General features: G+C 49.6%; 2 protein-coding genes across 5 annotated transcripts in view; one reads left to right on the top strand and one right to left on the bottom strand.

Moving 5' to 3' along the window:
- The window catches only part of ATP6V0A1 (ATPase H+ transporting V0 subunit a1), a 54330-nt gene that overhangs the window by 3737 nt on the left and 34934 nt on the right, over positions 1-15659 (bottom strand). For 2 of the 4 annotated variants that reach the window (XM_067715147.1, XM_067715149.1), the window contains exons 16-21: positions 15383-15599; positions 14716-14823; positions 9357-9464; positions 8377-8394; positions 3924-4041; positions 3458-3629 (exon numbers count right to left, since the gene is read on the bottom strand). In XM_067715147.1, the coding sequence (XP_067571248.1) occupies positions 3458-3629; positions 3924-4041; positions 8377-8394; positions 9357-9464; positions 14716-14823; positions 15383-15599 (741 nt within the window). The remainder of the gene's footprint in view (positions 1-3457; positions 3630-3923; positions 4042-8376; positions 8395-9356; positions 9465-14715; positions 14824-15382; positions 15600-15659) is intronic. The other 2 variants (XM_067715148.1, XM_067715150.1) reach the window with 1 other exon arrangement.
- LOC137212137 (large ribosomal subunit protein uL15-like) lies at positions 10793-11330 on the top strand. The gene has a single exon (XM_067715151.1). It carries the CDS (start codon positions 10798-10800, stop codon positions 11272-11274), a length of 477 nt encoding a protein of 158 aa, XP_067571252.1. The 5' UTR covers positions 10793-10797; the 3' UTR covers positions 11275-11330.

The following is a 15659-nucleotide window of genomic DNA, read 5'->3' as shown; positions in this document are numbered from 1 at the left end:
GCCCCAGGCCACTAAAACGCATCTCAGGATTCAGCAAATGTGAGGAGAGCCTCAGGCAGTCAGAGGGGGTTCTCTGTCACCCCCGCCAGCTCCCGCACCTGGAAAAGGCAACCCAGTGGCCCGGAAGGACTAACTGGGAGTCCAGAGAGAGAGTGCTCCTGCCCCACGACAGAAACCATGTCTTCTCAAGTGAATGAAGGGGAAAGCCTGGGCCTCCTCCCTTGCCTGTGGGGATGTGACCAAGGGGAGGCAGTTCTAGAAAGATGGTTCTGTCCCTCTCTAAGCAGTGCCGGGGCCATGAGGTCACACTTCAGGTGTTCTCGTTCTCCTGGGCAGCCACCCCGCGGGGTCCTGCTGTGGTGCCACTGAATTCCTTACAACAAACTGGTCCCCAAATCTGTCCCTTTAGCCCCCAGTCTGTGAGTGTTCATGTGGAATCCGTTAGCTAGGAAGGGATGAGGTTGCTGTGAAGGCGGGCCATGGGGCGACGGTCTTTCTGCTAATAGCAGTCCGGTGTCCACAGTGAAAACCACAAATCATACCCCTGCCTTTGCCTTTTCTGAGGAAGAAAAGACATCTCATTATGGTAGCCAAGAAGACCAAGCACAATACACACAGCTGGTGGGAGGAAAAGAGACAGACGTAACTCGGGAGGAGACAGAATTAGGAGGTGGGTGCGTGAACCCGCTCACTGCTGTTTCCAGATGTCACCTGCCTCCTCATGACCCTACATGAACCTCAGACCTGTGGTTTATCCTTGCTTTCAAATCACAGGTTTTTCTTCTTGTCCCCACCAAAGAGACCCAGAACTTGTGTAACGGGGCAGCCCTTGCATCAGAATCAAGAAACCCCAGCTGAACACCAGGGGTAAAGTGACAGGTATGAAGATGCCCAGGCTGGACGCCAGGAAAAATTGCAGCAATGTCCCTGCAGCCATCTTCAGTGGGCCCAGCTGTTCCCACCCCCAAGAGGATGGCCTCAACTCGGAATTCCTGCAGTCCTGCTGGACTAAGACCCAGGAATCCTCGAGGCATGTCCACACTAGGCCAGGAGGGGGTGCATGAGCACCAATTTCATTCACTCCTTTCTGGTGGTGGGGGAGATGCTCCAAACAGGCCCCCAGTGATGGGATTCTGAAAGTTGCACAAAGGAGTTTTCACTGTTTTTTCTCTTCTACCCAATATTTCCACTACCAAACAACAGCAACCACCCACCACCCTGCAAGTACAATATGTCTGACCAGACTACTTGCAAACTGCATCTGCGAAGCATTCAAGTGGTATCATGTGCATCCCCCTGGGGTCTCCCTTCTCTCTAACGGACTGGAAGCAGATCTTTACAGGGGCCACAGCCCTCTCCGCAGGGCAGCCGCGTCTGCAACTGAACACAGGTTTACGGTGTGCCAGGGCACCGTGGCAGTCACTTGGTCTGTGCATTATTTCCTACTTAATCACAGCAACCCTGTCACGTGGACATTATCCTCTCTTTTCACATGAGAGCAAGTGAGGTTCAGAGAGGTAAGTGCTTTCCTCAGGGTCACCCAGCCAGCACCGGCAGAGCTGGAATTTAAACTCGGGTCACCCGATTCTGAAGCCTGCTCTCTCGCCACTTGTCACTTCCTTGGGCTCGTGCATGAGGACGTGGGAAGACACCTTCACTCGAAGGCCGCAGGTGAGCCTGAGGAAGAAGTAATCCTGCAGGCAGCAAAGCATTACCTCCCAACCGCCTCAGCTCATTCTGGACAACAGGCCTGAGCCCAGGCGGCCCTCCGTGCTCCGTGGTGCCTGGCTCACTGCTCTCACAGGTCTGTTCCAGCTCCTTGGCTGCTCCCACCCACCCAGGGAGGATGCAACAGGCTCCCTACTTGGGCTGGAGTCAAGGTGGCGTGGTAACTGTTCCCTCAAGCCCAGGGCTCAGGAGGCGGAGAAGGGAATAGGAAAGGAAGCCAAGAGGGCAAGAAAAAGTGAGTCACCCCAGGGCGGCAGCACAGACGTCCCCTCGCACCGAGTGGTAGGAAGTGTGCTGGGGCGAGCGTGCGCTGATAAGCTGAGAGCCGGTAGCGGTAGCGTGGCCAGCCTCCTGGCTCCCAGTAAACAACAGCTGGGCGGGGAGGGGACGGGAGGCAGGAGGAGAGGGCCAGGCCTGAGAAAGCACTGTGTACTGACGCAGCAGGACGGACTCTTCTAAAGGAGCTTTTGAGGGAAGAGTAAGTCCCGGCCACGGCTCACCCTTACATACCTCATGTTCCCCTCTGTAATTTAGAACAACAAACGACGGAATCTTTGAGCAGGCTCAGCTGTAACCAAGCCAGGAGAAAAATCAAAGATAAAGGGAGTGGGGAAGAGGTTTCTCAGGTTCAGATTTTGGTTTTCTTCAGGTTTCCAGAAGTGATGGAGAGAAGACAGTCACGGCCCTCTTCTGACCTTGAGGTCATTAACGCCACAGATCATCTCGTCTAGGGAGTCCTAAGGTAGGGTCAGTGAGTTTGTGAGCCCCTAAACTGGTAAAACTGTGTGTGCACACATTGAGGGGGGTGTTTCTCTGAGGAGAGGGTCTAGAGCTTCCAGAGCCACTGGACCACAAAAGACAGGGAGAATCATAATGTGAAGGGGGAAATGGAGATGCGAAGATGTAGGGTTTGAGGTAGGGTAGCCAGATAAAGTATGGGATGCCCAGTTTTTAGTATAAGTATGTCCCATGGACATTCGGGAAATACAGTAAAAAAATATTCCCTGTTTATCTGAAATCCAAATGTAACTGAGTGCTCTGTAATTTTATTTGCTAAACCTGGCAACCTTACTTTGAGGTCATGGAGTCACAGTCCAGACCAGACCCCAGATCTCCCACTCCCTGGGACTGAGCTATCTCCATGCAGAGCCATTAAGAGCCAAAAACGACATTAAAGAAAACTAACAAATCCAAAACCTGCCCTTCAGAAGAAGCTGCTTCCGTGTACTGAGCCAGCGTGCTATGGAGTCAAGAATCCTCCTACTCCCACAAAGCTGCCAGGGGTCCTGCCCAAAGACACCGGCACGATGACAGAATAAGGGGGACGAAATGAGGGCACAGTGTGCTCTAGCACTTTCCTGGACGTAGAATCTATTCCAGAGCTGCTTTCATTGCTCTGAAGACAGGAGAGAGTTATATGCCAGTGCGGAAAACCCTCCAAGCAAACAAAAACCCCAGCAGACCTTTTAAGCCATAATCAAGAGCACTGAAGAAGGCTGACGACAGGGAGCGCAACTGTGGCAACACCCACCAGAGAACCCTCCCTGGCAGCTGTGGAAGTGAGCTGTGCTCTTCTGTGCACATTTCCTGAGGCTCACTACCAAGTACGTCCTCGGGTATGAGGATGTGAAAGATACTTCCTAGTGTCTCTGCATTCTGAACAGGAGTAAAACTGCCCTCGGTGCAGCTAAGGACACGTCCCCACCCTCGGCCCCGCGCTGCCCCTCACCAGTGTAACCGCAGTGCGTGGAGGAAGGCTGAGAGGCCCTCCATGATCAGGAGGATGGCCACAGTCAGGGTGGCGAAGGCGGCGAAGATGAAGAACAGCGCCAAACTTCCCGCCAAGCTCTTCACGCTTAGGCCGATGTGGATCACCATGGTCCAAAGCACCTCAGACAGCTCTGCGGAACGGGGAGAGACATGACATCCGGTTCAGCTGGGCCAGGGGTGCTGCAGGCCTTGCGTTTTGCTCTGCCATCCCTCAATCGCAGTCTTCCTTGCCCCCTGGCTTTCTGCGACCTTACCAGCTAACCTGGCAAAAACACTGATCCTCCCACCTGTACATCATTCTCTGGATTCAGGAGTCAATAATTCCAGAGGCTTTACATAATTTCCACTCTCTTTAAGCCCCCACCTGAGGGAGTGCCCGGAGAAGGGGAGAAACATAGTTTTTGACCTGAGAGAAATACACTCACGTGCATGAGCGAGGCTGAGGGCCCAGAGCCGCAGGTAGGAGGCGGTGTTGGAGATGCAGCCCAGGCAGTACTCAATGGTGTGGATGGCCTGGTGGACCATGGTGTCCCCAAAATCAAACTGTCACGGGAGGAAACCAGAGAGAAGATATAAGGCTGGGAGGGGCGTGTGCAGGGCTCTGAGCGCTGGCACGAACGGCTTCATGGGCCTGGAGCCCCCGGTGCTGAACTCCTGGTGGGGATTTCAGCCGTGCCGTCCCCAGAAATCCTGCCTGGCTGAGCCCCCGACTGGGACACCCCATGCCCCTCAACACATCACATTTTAATGAACTACATCTTAATGAGACTCTTCTCAACACATCTGCTTTTTCTCCCCACTAGGCTGTCAGCTCCGGAGTGGCTGCCTGTCGAGGTAAGAGCGGTCTGGGAGCACCTGCTCTGGCTGACCTCCACCTCACGGTGCCTGAGAGCGGAGCACCCTCCTCTGAATGAGCCAGGAGGGCAGGAAGGGCTCTTCCCCGGGTCGTACGTCAGGGGACAGGCCACCAGGCTGGAAACCGCCTGGAGACTACATCTCTGCAGCCACTTCTTATTTTCACAACACACTGGCGGCAAGATAACCTCCTTTTACTTTTGAGACTTCTGAAAAGATCACACAGGGACGTTTTAGCAAAAGTTTTACAAATTCCTACTTGGACACATGATGAAGACTAAACAGAACGTGTATTGTTGCTTCTGTTTTCCTCACGCTCCCTTTCTTCCAGTTTTTGTCTCAACATCAGAAATTATCTGCAGCATAAAGCAGAGGGGCTGGAGCGAGCTTCCGGGAGCTCCCTGTTAGGGCTGCTCCAAGCCAGGCTGCTAGAGAAGCCGCAGGCACGCTTCCGGGCCTCACTCTCCTGGGTGGAGCCACAGCCACTGAAGGCCAGGAGGTGGGCCATTCCCCTCCCTGGGGCCTCCCCGCCCCTCCCCACGTGGTCCAGACCAGACTCCAGGAGCACAGGGCCACTGCCCAGTGGGCCTCCCCAGCTTGCCCTGCCCACAGGTCAGAGTCTATTTTTCACCAGTTTCTTTGCAGACTCACATGACTTCATCCCCAAAAGATACCAGAAAGAACTGTCTTGAGAAATCACATGGGGCCAGGAGAGGAGGGCTGGCTGGTAAGGCGCTAACGGCCCAGGCCTCACAGGCATGGCCAGTGGGGAGAGGGGCCAGCTCCAACTCGCCATCTCTGGGCTTCTGCCTCATTTTCCCTCACCTTTGACTATCTACACCCAGAGTACTTCTGGGCTTTTCTTCTGAAACAGGCTCTTCCAAGTCTCCTAGTTACCCTGAAAACTAGGGTAATCACAGTCACCAGAACCCCAACGTGCCGTTAAGAGCTCTTTGCCACCACTGCTCGCCGTCGCACCAAAGCCCACGTTCTGAGGAAGGACAGGCCCCCAGCTCCAAGGAGCGCAGGGCTTTAACTAAGAGCTCTGAGAAAGAAGCGAGTGCGGGGCTCCCTCAGAACCAGCCCCTTGCAGCATTTTTATTCCACCTTGAGTTTCTCCCATGAACAGCTTCCCTTCCAGGCACTGCTCTAGCTTTTTCCTCTCCTCCATTCCCAACTTCCTGCTTTGCAACCTTGGGTAAGTTTTCTTATCTACGTAGTGGGGGGAGATATTAAGTGGGGCGAGAATTAAGCGAGAAACCCAGGCAAGCGCTTAGAGGTCTGTCACTGCCCCATGTGAGTCCGCTACGACTGACCCGGAACCACCGCAGACGCCCCGTCTAACTCTCTACCACCTCCCCGCTGCTGCACCGCGCCTGCCCCTCACCTCCTGCGCCCTCTCGGCTCCGCACGCCTCCGCGCACTCCCCTTACCTCCCAGCCAGGAGGTCTCACAGACATCCTGTGACCTGAGCCTCTGCGGTGTCCGCCACTACTGCCCTGTCCTGGTCCCTCTGGAGAAGGCTCGCCTCCTCTTGGTTCTCCTCCTACCTCTGGATGCTCCTTCTCAGCCTCCTTCTTGGTTCCTCCTTAAGTGCTGGAGTTCCTGCCTCAGCCCTTAACGTCTCTCCTGTAGCACTGCCACGCGGGCCTTCAGTGGCCACGCCGGGAGGGGCTTACAAATGGACACCTCTTTTTCCGTGTTGCCCGTTTCCAACCAGCTGTGCCACATCTCCTCCTGCTGCAGCACAGGTACTTCAAACTCGATGCCACCCAAACTAAACTCATCGATTGCTCTCCTCTGACCCACCAAGACCTACTTCTACTCCTCGTCCCATGTCTAACAGGGGGTCACTACTAGTGCCCCAGGCACCCAAACCTGGAAGTCGAGCCTGACGTTTCACTCACTCGCACTGCCTACATTCATGAAGGCACTGGGGCCTGCAGTTTTTATTTCCTTCAGCTCATACTGGTCCCTTCCTTTCCAACTCCCACTGCAAATGCCTTCAGGCCTCCCAGTTCTTTCCCGCCTCCTCTCAGACTGTGCCCCTCCCCCACCCAATACACCCTCTACCCGCCACTCGGGTATTTCAGCAATGGCATGCGCTGTGTCACTTCCAGCTTCACTGCCCTCTGACGCTCCTTCTTACCCAAACACTCTACTACAGCTGGTGTCCACCAACCTCTAGCCTCACTTCTCACCAGTCCCTCAACTCCTGACTCCGAGCTCCAGCCAAGCTGAATACTTGTTTATCCCCAAAATGCATCTTGATGACGCAGCCTCTGTGTCTTTATGGTAACTATACATACTGATGCATCCGCATTCCCTCCCTCTCTCCCTCCAGAGACGCCGGCTTGACCAAGCTAACCTCAGCAATCATCTCCTTAGGGAGCCCTTTCCAGGCCTCCTCTTCCCTACCCCCACCCCAGTGTTTGTCAGGTGCCCTCTTCCTGTGCTCCCACAGCATCCTGGGCACACCTTGATCACAGACTGTGTCCTAAATTTGGGAGTTCCTTGAAGGCAAGGACTTGTTTTTCTTCTCTCAGTTCCTGCAGCTCTAAACAGAGTGCTTGGCACATGGATGGTGAATGAATGGATGGGTTGGATGAATGTACCTAGAGAGATGACACAGTGGGGAGAGGTCCCACTGACCCCTGCTGAGTGGTTACGGCCTTCAAAAATTTCCCAGACAATTGACGAGCCTGGCTCTGGTTTGCAGCTGGACTGTTGATGCCCCAGGGAGAGGGACTGCTGCTTCCACCTGTGACGTATTTAGGTAACTGAGACAGCTATCTAAACCTGGCTGTAGAGAACTAGACTGTGTATGTACCTAACGATGATAAAATGTCCTCACTACTTAGGACGCTGTGGGAAACTGAACCTCTGATGGAGCTGGGGGGCCAGAGACTGGGGAGGCTGAATTCCAGTCCATCTTGTTTGCATGTCAACTCCCCTGGGACGTGGCTACACGTGAGGACTGTGCTGACAGGGACCTTCCAGGCGGCTCAGCCTGTGGCTCTGCACAGATGAGTGGTCCAGAGGAACGCAGAAGCTCCCAGATGCCAGCAAAGGAGCCTCTCCGGCCTTCTGGAAGATGGACAACTGTCTGCTTTCACACAGAACAGCAAAGGTTTTTCCCATTCCCATCCCACTGCCCCCTTAGAGAGGACCAGGAAAGCCAGGAAAGGGAAAGGTTCACAGGTCTGGGTATTTTAGAGAGAAATTTGGGGGGAAGATGCAAACAGTGCAGCAAGGCCTATTTTAAAAACCCAATTCAAAACTTGTATATTGCTAAATGAACTACTGCTGAGCTAGAGGCCTTCTACTCTGGCTGTGGCCAGAATATTTAGCCAACTTTCTTTCTACTCTCTGTTGTCCTCTATGTGTGACTGGTACAACATGAACTCCTTTCACACAGATGGATTGTTTTTTCTGGGATGCATCTGAGAGGCAAAGCCTCCTTTTGAAAACTGTCTACCTCCCAACTGGGTCACGTGGAGGTAAAGCTGACCCCAAGCGAACGTCCAGCATTCTCACTCCAAGCATCATCAAGCCGATGAGGGCAGCAGGAAGAGGTTGGCTGCATCTCAGACAGGGAGGAAGGGCGAGCTTTCCCATAAGCACTCAGAGGAGCAGGGAGGAAACAGTTATTCCCGGGGCAGAGCGACCATACATAACAACACAGGAGAGGAAGGCAGGGGCCAATGGGATTTAACTCCCAAGGGGAGTCACTTCAAGAATGCCAGTGCAGACATTACTTGTAGCTCCTTTAAAGCCATTCTCAAGGTATTAGATCAGCAAAGTCAATGAAACAAAGACAGAGGTGACTGACGTGAGATGCAGTTAATGGAGATGAGCTTTTTCAGAACACGGGTTCACAAACTGGTTAGAAATGGCCAGTGAGATGCAGAATACATGGGTGTCATGTGTGGCCCCAGGATGCAGCAGGGACAGCAGAGTGATCACAAGGACGGGAAGAGAAGCCCCAGATAAACATGAAGCTAAAGCCAGCTTGTTTCTTACCACTTCATCCTCGGTAGGCTTGAAAACACAAATTTACACTTAGTGGGAAGCCATGCCACACACAAGGTCACAAGTCATGAGCACAAGGCTACTGATTGCTTCTTGGGGGCGGGGGCGTGGGGACTGTGAATGTTAAATGGTCTGACATTGGAGGCAAGCCTCCTCAGCACAAACGGAGAGCCAAGTCAGCAGGACCAAGAGTGTTGGTACTTAATTTTTAAAAGGCATCTCAAGCCTTGCAATTTTTTTTTTAAAGTCATACACATAGCAGACGCGGTCAGTCAGACTGCAAAGTCCAGTCCCCTGGGTCCTCAACTCCTTTTCTATTTATTTTAAAAAGAATATACTGAATAGATGAGGTTCAAAAGTTCAGCTCAGAGGCTTTGTGGTACGAACGGTCAGGCAAGGAGATTGGATTTTAAAAAATCCAATGGTGGTTTAAGGAAAAGTCTAGCTTGGCTAAACTAGACTAAACTTGGCTAAAAAGTAGGCAAGTCACATTTTTAAAAGGCTCAATAAAATGTCTGCAACAAGAGCACATTAGTGGAACAGGAATTCAAAAGTCCCACTGATTAAAGTTCCAACGGGAACCATTCTGGGGAGGGGCAAGGGATGAAGGAGCCGCCGTGAGTGGCCTGGGTTTCTGGCAGTAAGAGCTGGGGCGCTGGGGCTGGCTCTGCCTCGGCCCCGAGGGGAGCAGTCAATAACTGAGATCTGCGTGCAGGGTACTATGGGCCGCTTGGAACTCAGGAAGCCGGACAACAGAACACAACTGCTGCGGGCTCTGCAGGCAACACCTGGCATTCAGAGCAGGGGCCACTGGAAAAAGCTGTAGCGCCCTAAGAGGTCCAGAAGGCAAGCCGATCCTCAGTATTAGTCTTTTCATTGTTTCAAGGAGCGGAGGAGTGAGGCCACTTAGGGACACAAGACTAGGGCTGACCCGAGGTGGGAGGAGAGGAAGCCCGCACCACTGATCTTACCTCCTCTGCGTCCTCTGAATGGGTGGAGAGCTGGTCATGCTGAATAATCTCAGCATCCTCCTCTGTCGGTCCGTTGCCCACCCTGATCCCACCAAAGTTGAGAGTTCCCTACACAGATGAACAGAAAGAGTAGAATTTGCCTGGGCTTTAATGTGACATTCTGTGACGTGGGGAAGGGCGATGGTTAGTACATACAAACCTCAGAAAAGCATATATTCTAACAACAAAAACAAAACCCACTGATCGAACAGCTAAGTAAAACCAAGCCATTGTTCCCATCCCAACTACCACCGCCCAGGCCCAGCCCGAATTACATTTAGCACCTCATCCTGATCAGAGGCAACAGGCAGTTCCTGCTGCACCAAGAGACACCAACCTTGCCTCGGCCAATGCCGAATGAGAGTCCTGCTTGCGTGAAAAGCTTAATACGAACAAAGTCTCCTGACAAGCGCAGCTCTATGTGTAAAGAGTTCAATGGCCTAAGTTTTTCTGGAACTAAAGATTAGACTTTCTAAGAGGAAGGAGAGCCAAATGACATGGTGACTGCAACTGAATCTGTTAAGGTTTCAACAGGAGCCCGAGAGCTCCAGCAACCTCTCCCTGAAACGCACCGGGTCTCTGCCCAGGAACAAAGGACTTCCCAGGTCACAGAAGAAAAAAAAAAGCTTAATGTACGTTAGCTTGTAGCTAGAGAATACTGACTTAAAACCAAACCAAACCAAACCAAAACAACCCTGACCCTATCCTTCAATGGAGGATTCTGGAGTGTCAACACAGCTCTTCCACAGGCAGGTGGGCGGAGGCCGACTGGCTGCTTGCTGCTTCTCACTCCCCAGGCAGTTTTCAGCAGGGTCCCTAGGACCAGGATTTCTAAGTCAACCTGATTTGGAAAAGTTTGGGTTTGCTGAGGCAAAAGGACTTTTTGGGTACGAAAACCAGGCAGAACTGGGGTTAAGTCTGACAGATACCACTTAGTGCTAACCTGCCACAGAGTGAAAAGGAGCTGAAGAAACAGCTCCAAGACCCACTTCATGTGGTTTCTGTCAGGGGAGTCAAACAAGGCAAGAGTTAAAAGACTGCTCTCCTGCAAAATGGCCTCTGAGCAGCAGCACAAAGAATGTGCACGCAGCTTCGGTCAACTGCCCCAAGGTCCCTCCTCGCAGCTTCACCTCTGGCGTGCATCTATGACCACAGCATACGACCATCAACCCTCAGGGTTTGGGCAGATTCTCTCTCTTCTTCTAGCAGTGGTCAGAGAACCAGTTGCATCAGAATCACCTTGAAACTTGCATTTCATTAAGCAGAGATTCTCGGATACCACGCCCAGAAATTGTAAATTTAGTAGGTCTGGGATGGGGCCTAGAAAATCTGTATTTAAAAAAATATTTCCCCAAGTACAAACTGTATGATCATTTCGAGTGTCTATCAAAATGGAAAAGGCATGCACAGCTCTTTGGTCTCGGCCGCCGACATGCCATCCAGAATAAGGAAGACCCGGAAACTTAGGGGCCACGTGAGCCACAGCCACGGCCGCATCGGCAAACACCGGAAGCACCCGGGAGGCCGCGGTAATGCTGGTGGCATGCATCACCACAGGATCAACTTCGACAAATATCACCCAGGATACTTTGGGAAAGTTGGTATGAGGCATTACCATTTAAAGAGGGACCAGAGCTTCTGCCCAAGCGTCAACCTTGATAAACTGTGGACCTTGGTCAGTGAGCAGACACGGGTAAATGCCGCCAAGAGCAAGACTGGAGCTGCTCCTATCACTGATGCGGTGCGATCGCGTTACTACAAAGTTCTGGGGGAGGGAAAGCTCCTAAAGCAGGCTGTCATCCTGAAGGCCAAATTCTTCAGCAGAAGAGCTGAGGAGAAGATTAAGGGTGTGGGTGGGGCTTGTGTCCTGGTAGCTTGAAGCCACATGGTGGGAGATTCATTAAATGATGACAAGTGAAAAAAAAAAGAAGAAAAGGCACGCACAAAAAAATGCCTGCACCTTTTGAGACAGCAAGTCCACTGCTGGGAACATCTGTGCCTGGGAAGTTTTATCAAGATACAAGGACAAGGACGTTCCCTGTGTTATTTGGAATAGCAAAGAACTGGGAACAACCAACAGAGCCATCAACAAGAGAATGATTACATGATTTAAGCACATCCAACAGAATGTTCTATGGAATGCTAGGCAACTATAAGACTATCACTACGAAACAATCTCTAAGGACACTAAATTTTAAAAAACCTAATCAAGGGGCAGCAGAGTGCTACAATTTAAAACACAACTGCTAATTTGTGTTTTAAATATATATGTACATACACATATACATATTTCTATCGATAGATGATAGATATATGCTGATATCTGCAGAAAAAAATTCTAAGGCAAACTTCCCCACCTGTTAACAATACCCCGGAGGAGAAGGTGGGGGAGAAGGGCTGGGGATGTGGAGGGTTTCAGTCAGTACTATTTGCATCTCTAACAAGTGCACCTATTGCTTTGATTTTAGTTTTTAATGTCAGTAGGGGGTTGTCTGGATCATGGCATTACAGGCAATCTTTATGTTCTCCTCCATTTGTCTGTTCTGTCTTAATGCCCTAAGAAACAAATTTAAAGTTCACCAGGTGATTCTGCTGTGTAGGCAGATCTGGGAGCCACTGAAGCGCCTGGCACCCCCAGGTCATGCAAATATTACACCAGACAACCCACAAAAGGTGAACTAAAGGTGCAACACAGGTGCACTTTCTGCAGCACTTTCTGCACCACACTGGTGACAGGAGAGGACTCCAGAGTATCTTGGGATGGATCCCAGGGTCGAGGAGGCAGGCTTTAGGCTTTAAGGCCTAAAGCAGAAAGCCATTTCTGAAGCTTCCCCCAATCAGCAGATGAAGTGAGGGGCAGACAGGTTAAACCTCCCAGCCAGACACGAATAAGTGTCCCTTCAGAACAGAGGGGATGTGAGTTACAGGAAGGGGGATGAGACACACAGCAGCAGAAAGAAGAAAAGAAAATATCAAATTGTGATACACTGCTTACAGACAACCAAGAGGACAGAGAACAGAACAAAACCAAGAGGACAGAGAACAGAACAAAAACAGATCAGTGTTCATGTCCTCAGCCCTTGGGGTCAGGAATCTAGGACCCCCGTGGTAGAATGATCATCCAGAAGCCTTCGGGCTGCCCTCCAGAAACAGATGTTTGGCCGCTAAAGAACCAGTGCGCCAAGAAGTCCCTCTGAATGTGCAGGTTTCCAGACCAGGGACTTTTAACTTGGATATTATCATAAAAGAGGATGCCAGACTTAAAAGTATCAAGACTGATGCAGCAGAATCACATCTTAAATAAACTAAGACTAGCAGAAAGAAGAGCACATGGAAAGAACGCCAATATGTGGACAGTGTGTGCTTTAAGGGTTTTTTTTTCCTCTCATTAGAAAGAAGAGAGTAAGTCCCCATTTGAAAATAATTTTAAGCAGCAACATTTAAGTATCTTCTGATCCAAAATATCAGCCTTTTTAGACTAGTCCTAGAAGGATAATTATAGCAATTTTCTGAGTTAAAATGATCAGGAACACCTAATGAAGGAAACAGTCATCATCTAAATATTTCCTTTATCTAAAGGAGTATGATGCTACTAGAACACAACAGTATATGAGTAATCACTACTGGTGAGATTTAAAAAATATTATAGATTCATTACCTAGAATAGATTGGGCTAATTTGATATTAGTGCATTATAAGATTTTGGTCAAGAGATGTTTTAAGGACAAATATTGAAATGCTTAACATTCAAAGTGCTGTTACCGAATCACGAGTTAGTACTGAAAGAAGGAAAGATCAAAACAGAAGATGACTTTGGTTATTACACCAGATGCAGAGTACACACGAGACACATGGCAGGGTGGAGGTCTCAATGAACAGCTGAGGACATGAGGGCTTCTGAGTCTCTCACAAAAAAGTAGACACATATAATCTTCCACTGGAAAGAGAGTAAGTTATAGCTAAAATGGACCAAATGTCCAAGCATCACTCTGAAGCAGAACTTTAAAGTGCAGGGAAATCAATTCAAGAATCACAGAGATGTTCTCACTCCATGCTAAAAAAACCCATCCAATACATGGTCACAAAATACAGACATGAAAGTGGATGAGTCTAAGAGCTGCCCTCTTGGATTATGATGATGGGGCTTGGAGAGGGTACAACAACCGCCCTGCTTCCATAGACAGGACTGTACTTACATACTGAATGGAAACTTAGTGGACCAATGGTAAAGATGATATCAGAATCTATTCCTAAGAGGTGGAAATCTTCTCTGTCATCCTCTCAATGAGTAACAAGGACATACTTCCCAAGAGCACACATGTCCCATGCTCTCGATATAATTAAAAAGAATTCTGCTGCACTGTTTGCCACCTCTTTAAACAAAACGTGATGGTTTGTTGGTTTTAATTCACTCACTGTTGCAGCCGCTGCTGCCTCTAGTCCCTGTTGGCTTGGGGTTGGGCAGACTGGGGCCTCCACAGGTTGCCCCTTCCTGGTAGTGAATGGAAGAAAAGAGGAAGGGAGAAGGAAACAAAGGAGGGAGGGAGTGAAAGGGGAGACGAATGAGGGCACATGGAAGGATGAAGATGGTCAGAAAAGGGAGAAGGCAGGTCTTGTAACTCAGCTGCTCTCCAACAGGAGTAACAATCTAACAGCTGCATAAGTCATGCAACACGATCTTTTGGTCTTTACCAGGCAATATAATAAGTAAGCATTATCGCATAGCCAGAAATGGACATCTGGCATCTTAAGTGTGTGTGTGTGTATGTGTGTGTAATTCAGGTGCACACATACATACATTAAGCAAACACAAGTATGTATGCTGTTTTCTAAAAATAAAAAAAGTCAATGTGCTTTAAACCACATCTTTCCCCGCCCCGGATGTTTTGGTTGGTGAAAGTATCACGGTCTCATTTTAAAAGAAAATATATCAGTGTCAGCCCTGTGGTTGCCCAGGCAAACCACATGAGTGGGTTCACCTGTCTGCAGCTCTTGCAGCCTTGCTTTGGCTGATGCTGCATCGAGACAGGCCCAGACCTGGATTTTGCTGAGCACATGAGCAAAGCGTGAACAGGAGGTAAAAACTTATGACTTGTTCTCACTGCCTGGGCTACTCAAAGCTGAATCTGGATGTCTGAGCAGCAATTACATGCTTGGTTTTGGTTTTTTTCATTTCAGCAGGTCTAGTGTTCATGCTGGGATACAACACAAATGCATTTTAAGAGAATATAGGTTATGCACAACTCATTATATCCAATGAGGAATTGCCTTGATCTTAAAAAAAAGTCTAGTAAACTTTCAGCCATAGAAATACACCCACCAAATGCTTCCTCCTCAAATATTGATGGCGAAGGACCAGTGGTTTAAACAGCAGCATCCAAGGGACACACAGCAGCGCAAGCACTACCAGGAAACACTGAATTCCTTTCTGCAAAGTAAGAAGGACAAGGCACATCACATTAATCAAATGTGCAGTTTCCACCTCCGGCACAAATTCCCTCTAAAATAGTACTTTCCTGCCGATTTATGAATAAATAACCTCAAAATAATTAGCAGATGTTGTGGCAAAGCCCAGGACTGTCCCATAGGATGAGAGTTATAAATTCTACCCTTTCTGCATACAGAAGTTACAGTTCACCCTCCCAAAGGAGGAGGATGGGCTGAATTTAGATTTGGATGTGTGGGCTGATGGGGATTTTTTTTAAGGCTTTTTTTTTTTTTTTTTTTTTGATGTGGACAATTTTTAAAGTCTTTATTGAATTTGTTACAATATTGCTTCTGTTTTATGTTTTGGTTTTTTGGCCGTGAGGCATGTGAGATCTTAGCTCCCCGACCAGGCATCGAACCCACAACCCCCCTGCGCTGGAAGGCAGTCTTAACCACTGGACCACCAGGGAAGTCCCTAAGGCTTTTTCAGGGTCACAGAAACATCTGGCTTCCTGACCTAGGAAAACCACCTAAGACAGTCTACCTCTGGGTTGACGCACCTGTCCAGAATACAGCATCGAATTACCAGAGTCCCCATAGGAAAAGAGGAACATGTTTATGAAATGGATCAGAAGACTTGGTGCTTTCTCAGATGTGTGAGCATCATAGGCTGTCCACTTGTAAAAAATAAGGATAACCAAGTAGCCAAACAAAGAGGTCATGAAGATTATTTCCGGAATAAATCCAAAGTAGATATTCAGTGGCTTCTTGAAATAGCTAAAAAGTAAGAGAGAAAAAAATGTTAAAGGTGAACAGACCCAGGGTCACCCCTATACC

Source organism: Pseudorca crassidens, chromosome 19 (genome assembly GCF_039906515.1).
Source record: "Pseudorca crassidens isolate mPseCra1 chromosome 19, mPseCra1.hap1, whole genome shotgun sequence".
In the NCBI taxonomy this organism is placed as follows: Eukaryota; Metazoa; Chordata; class Mammalia; order Artiodactyla; family Delphinidae; genus Pseudorca; species Pseudorca crassidens.
The sequence above is the reverse complement of the archived record's forward strand: the minus strand, read 5'-3'. Positions and strand labels throughout refer to the sequence as shown.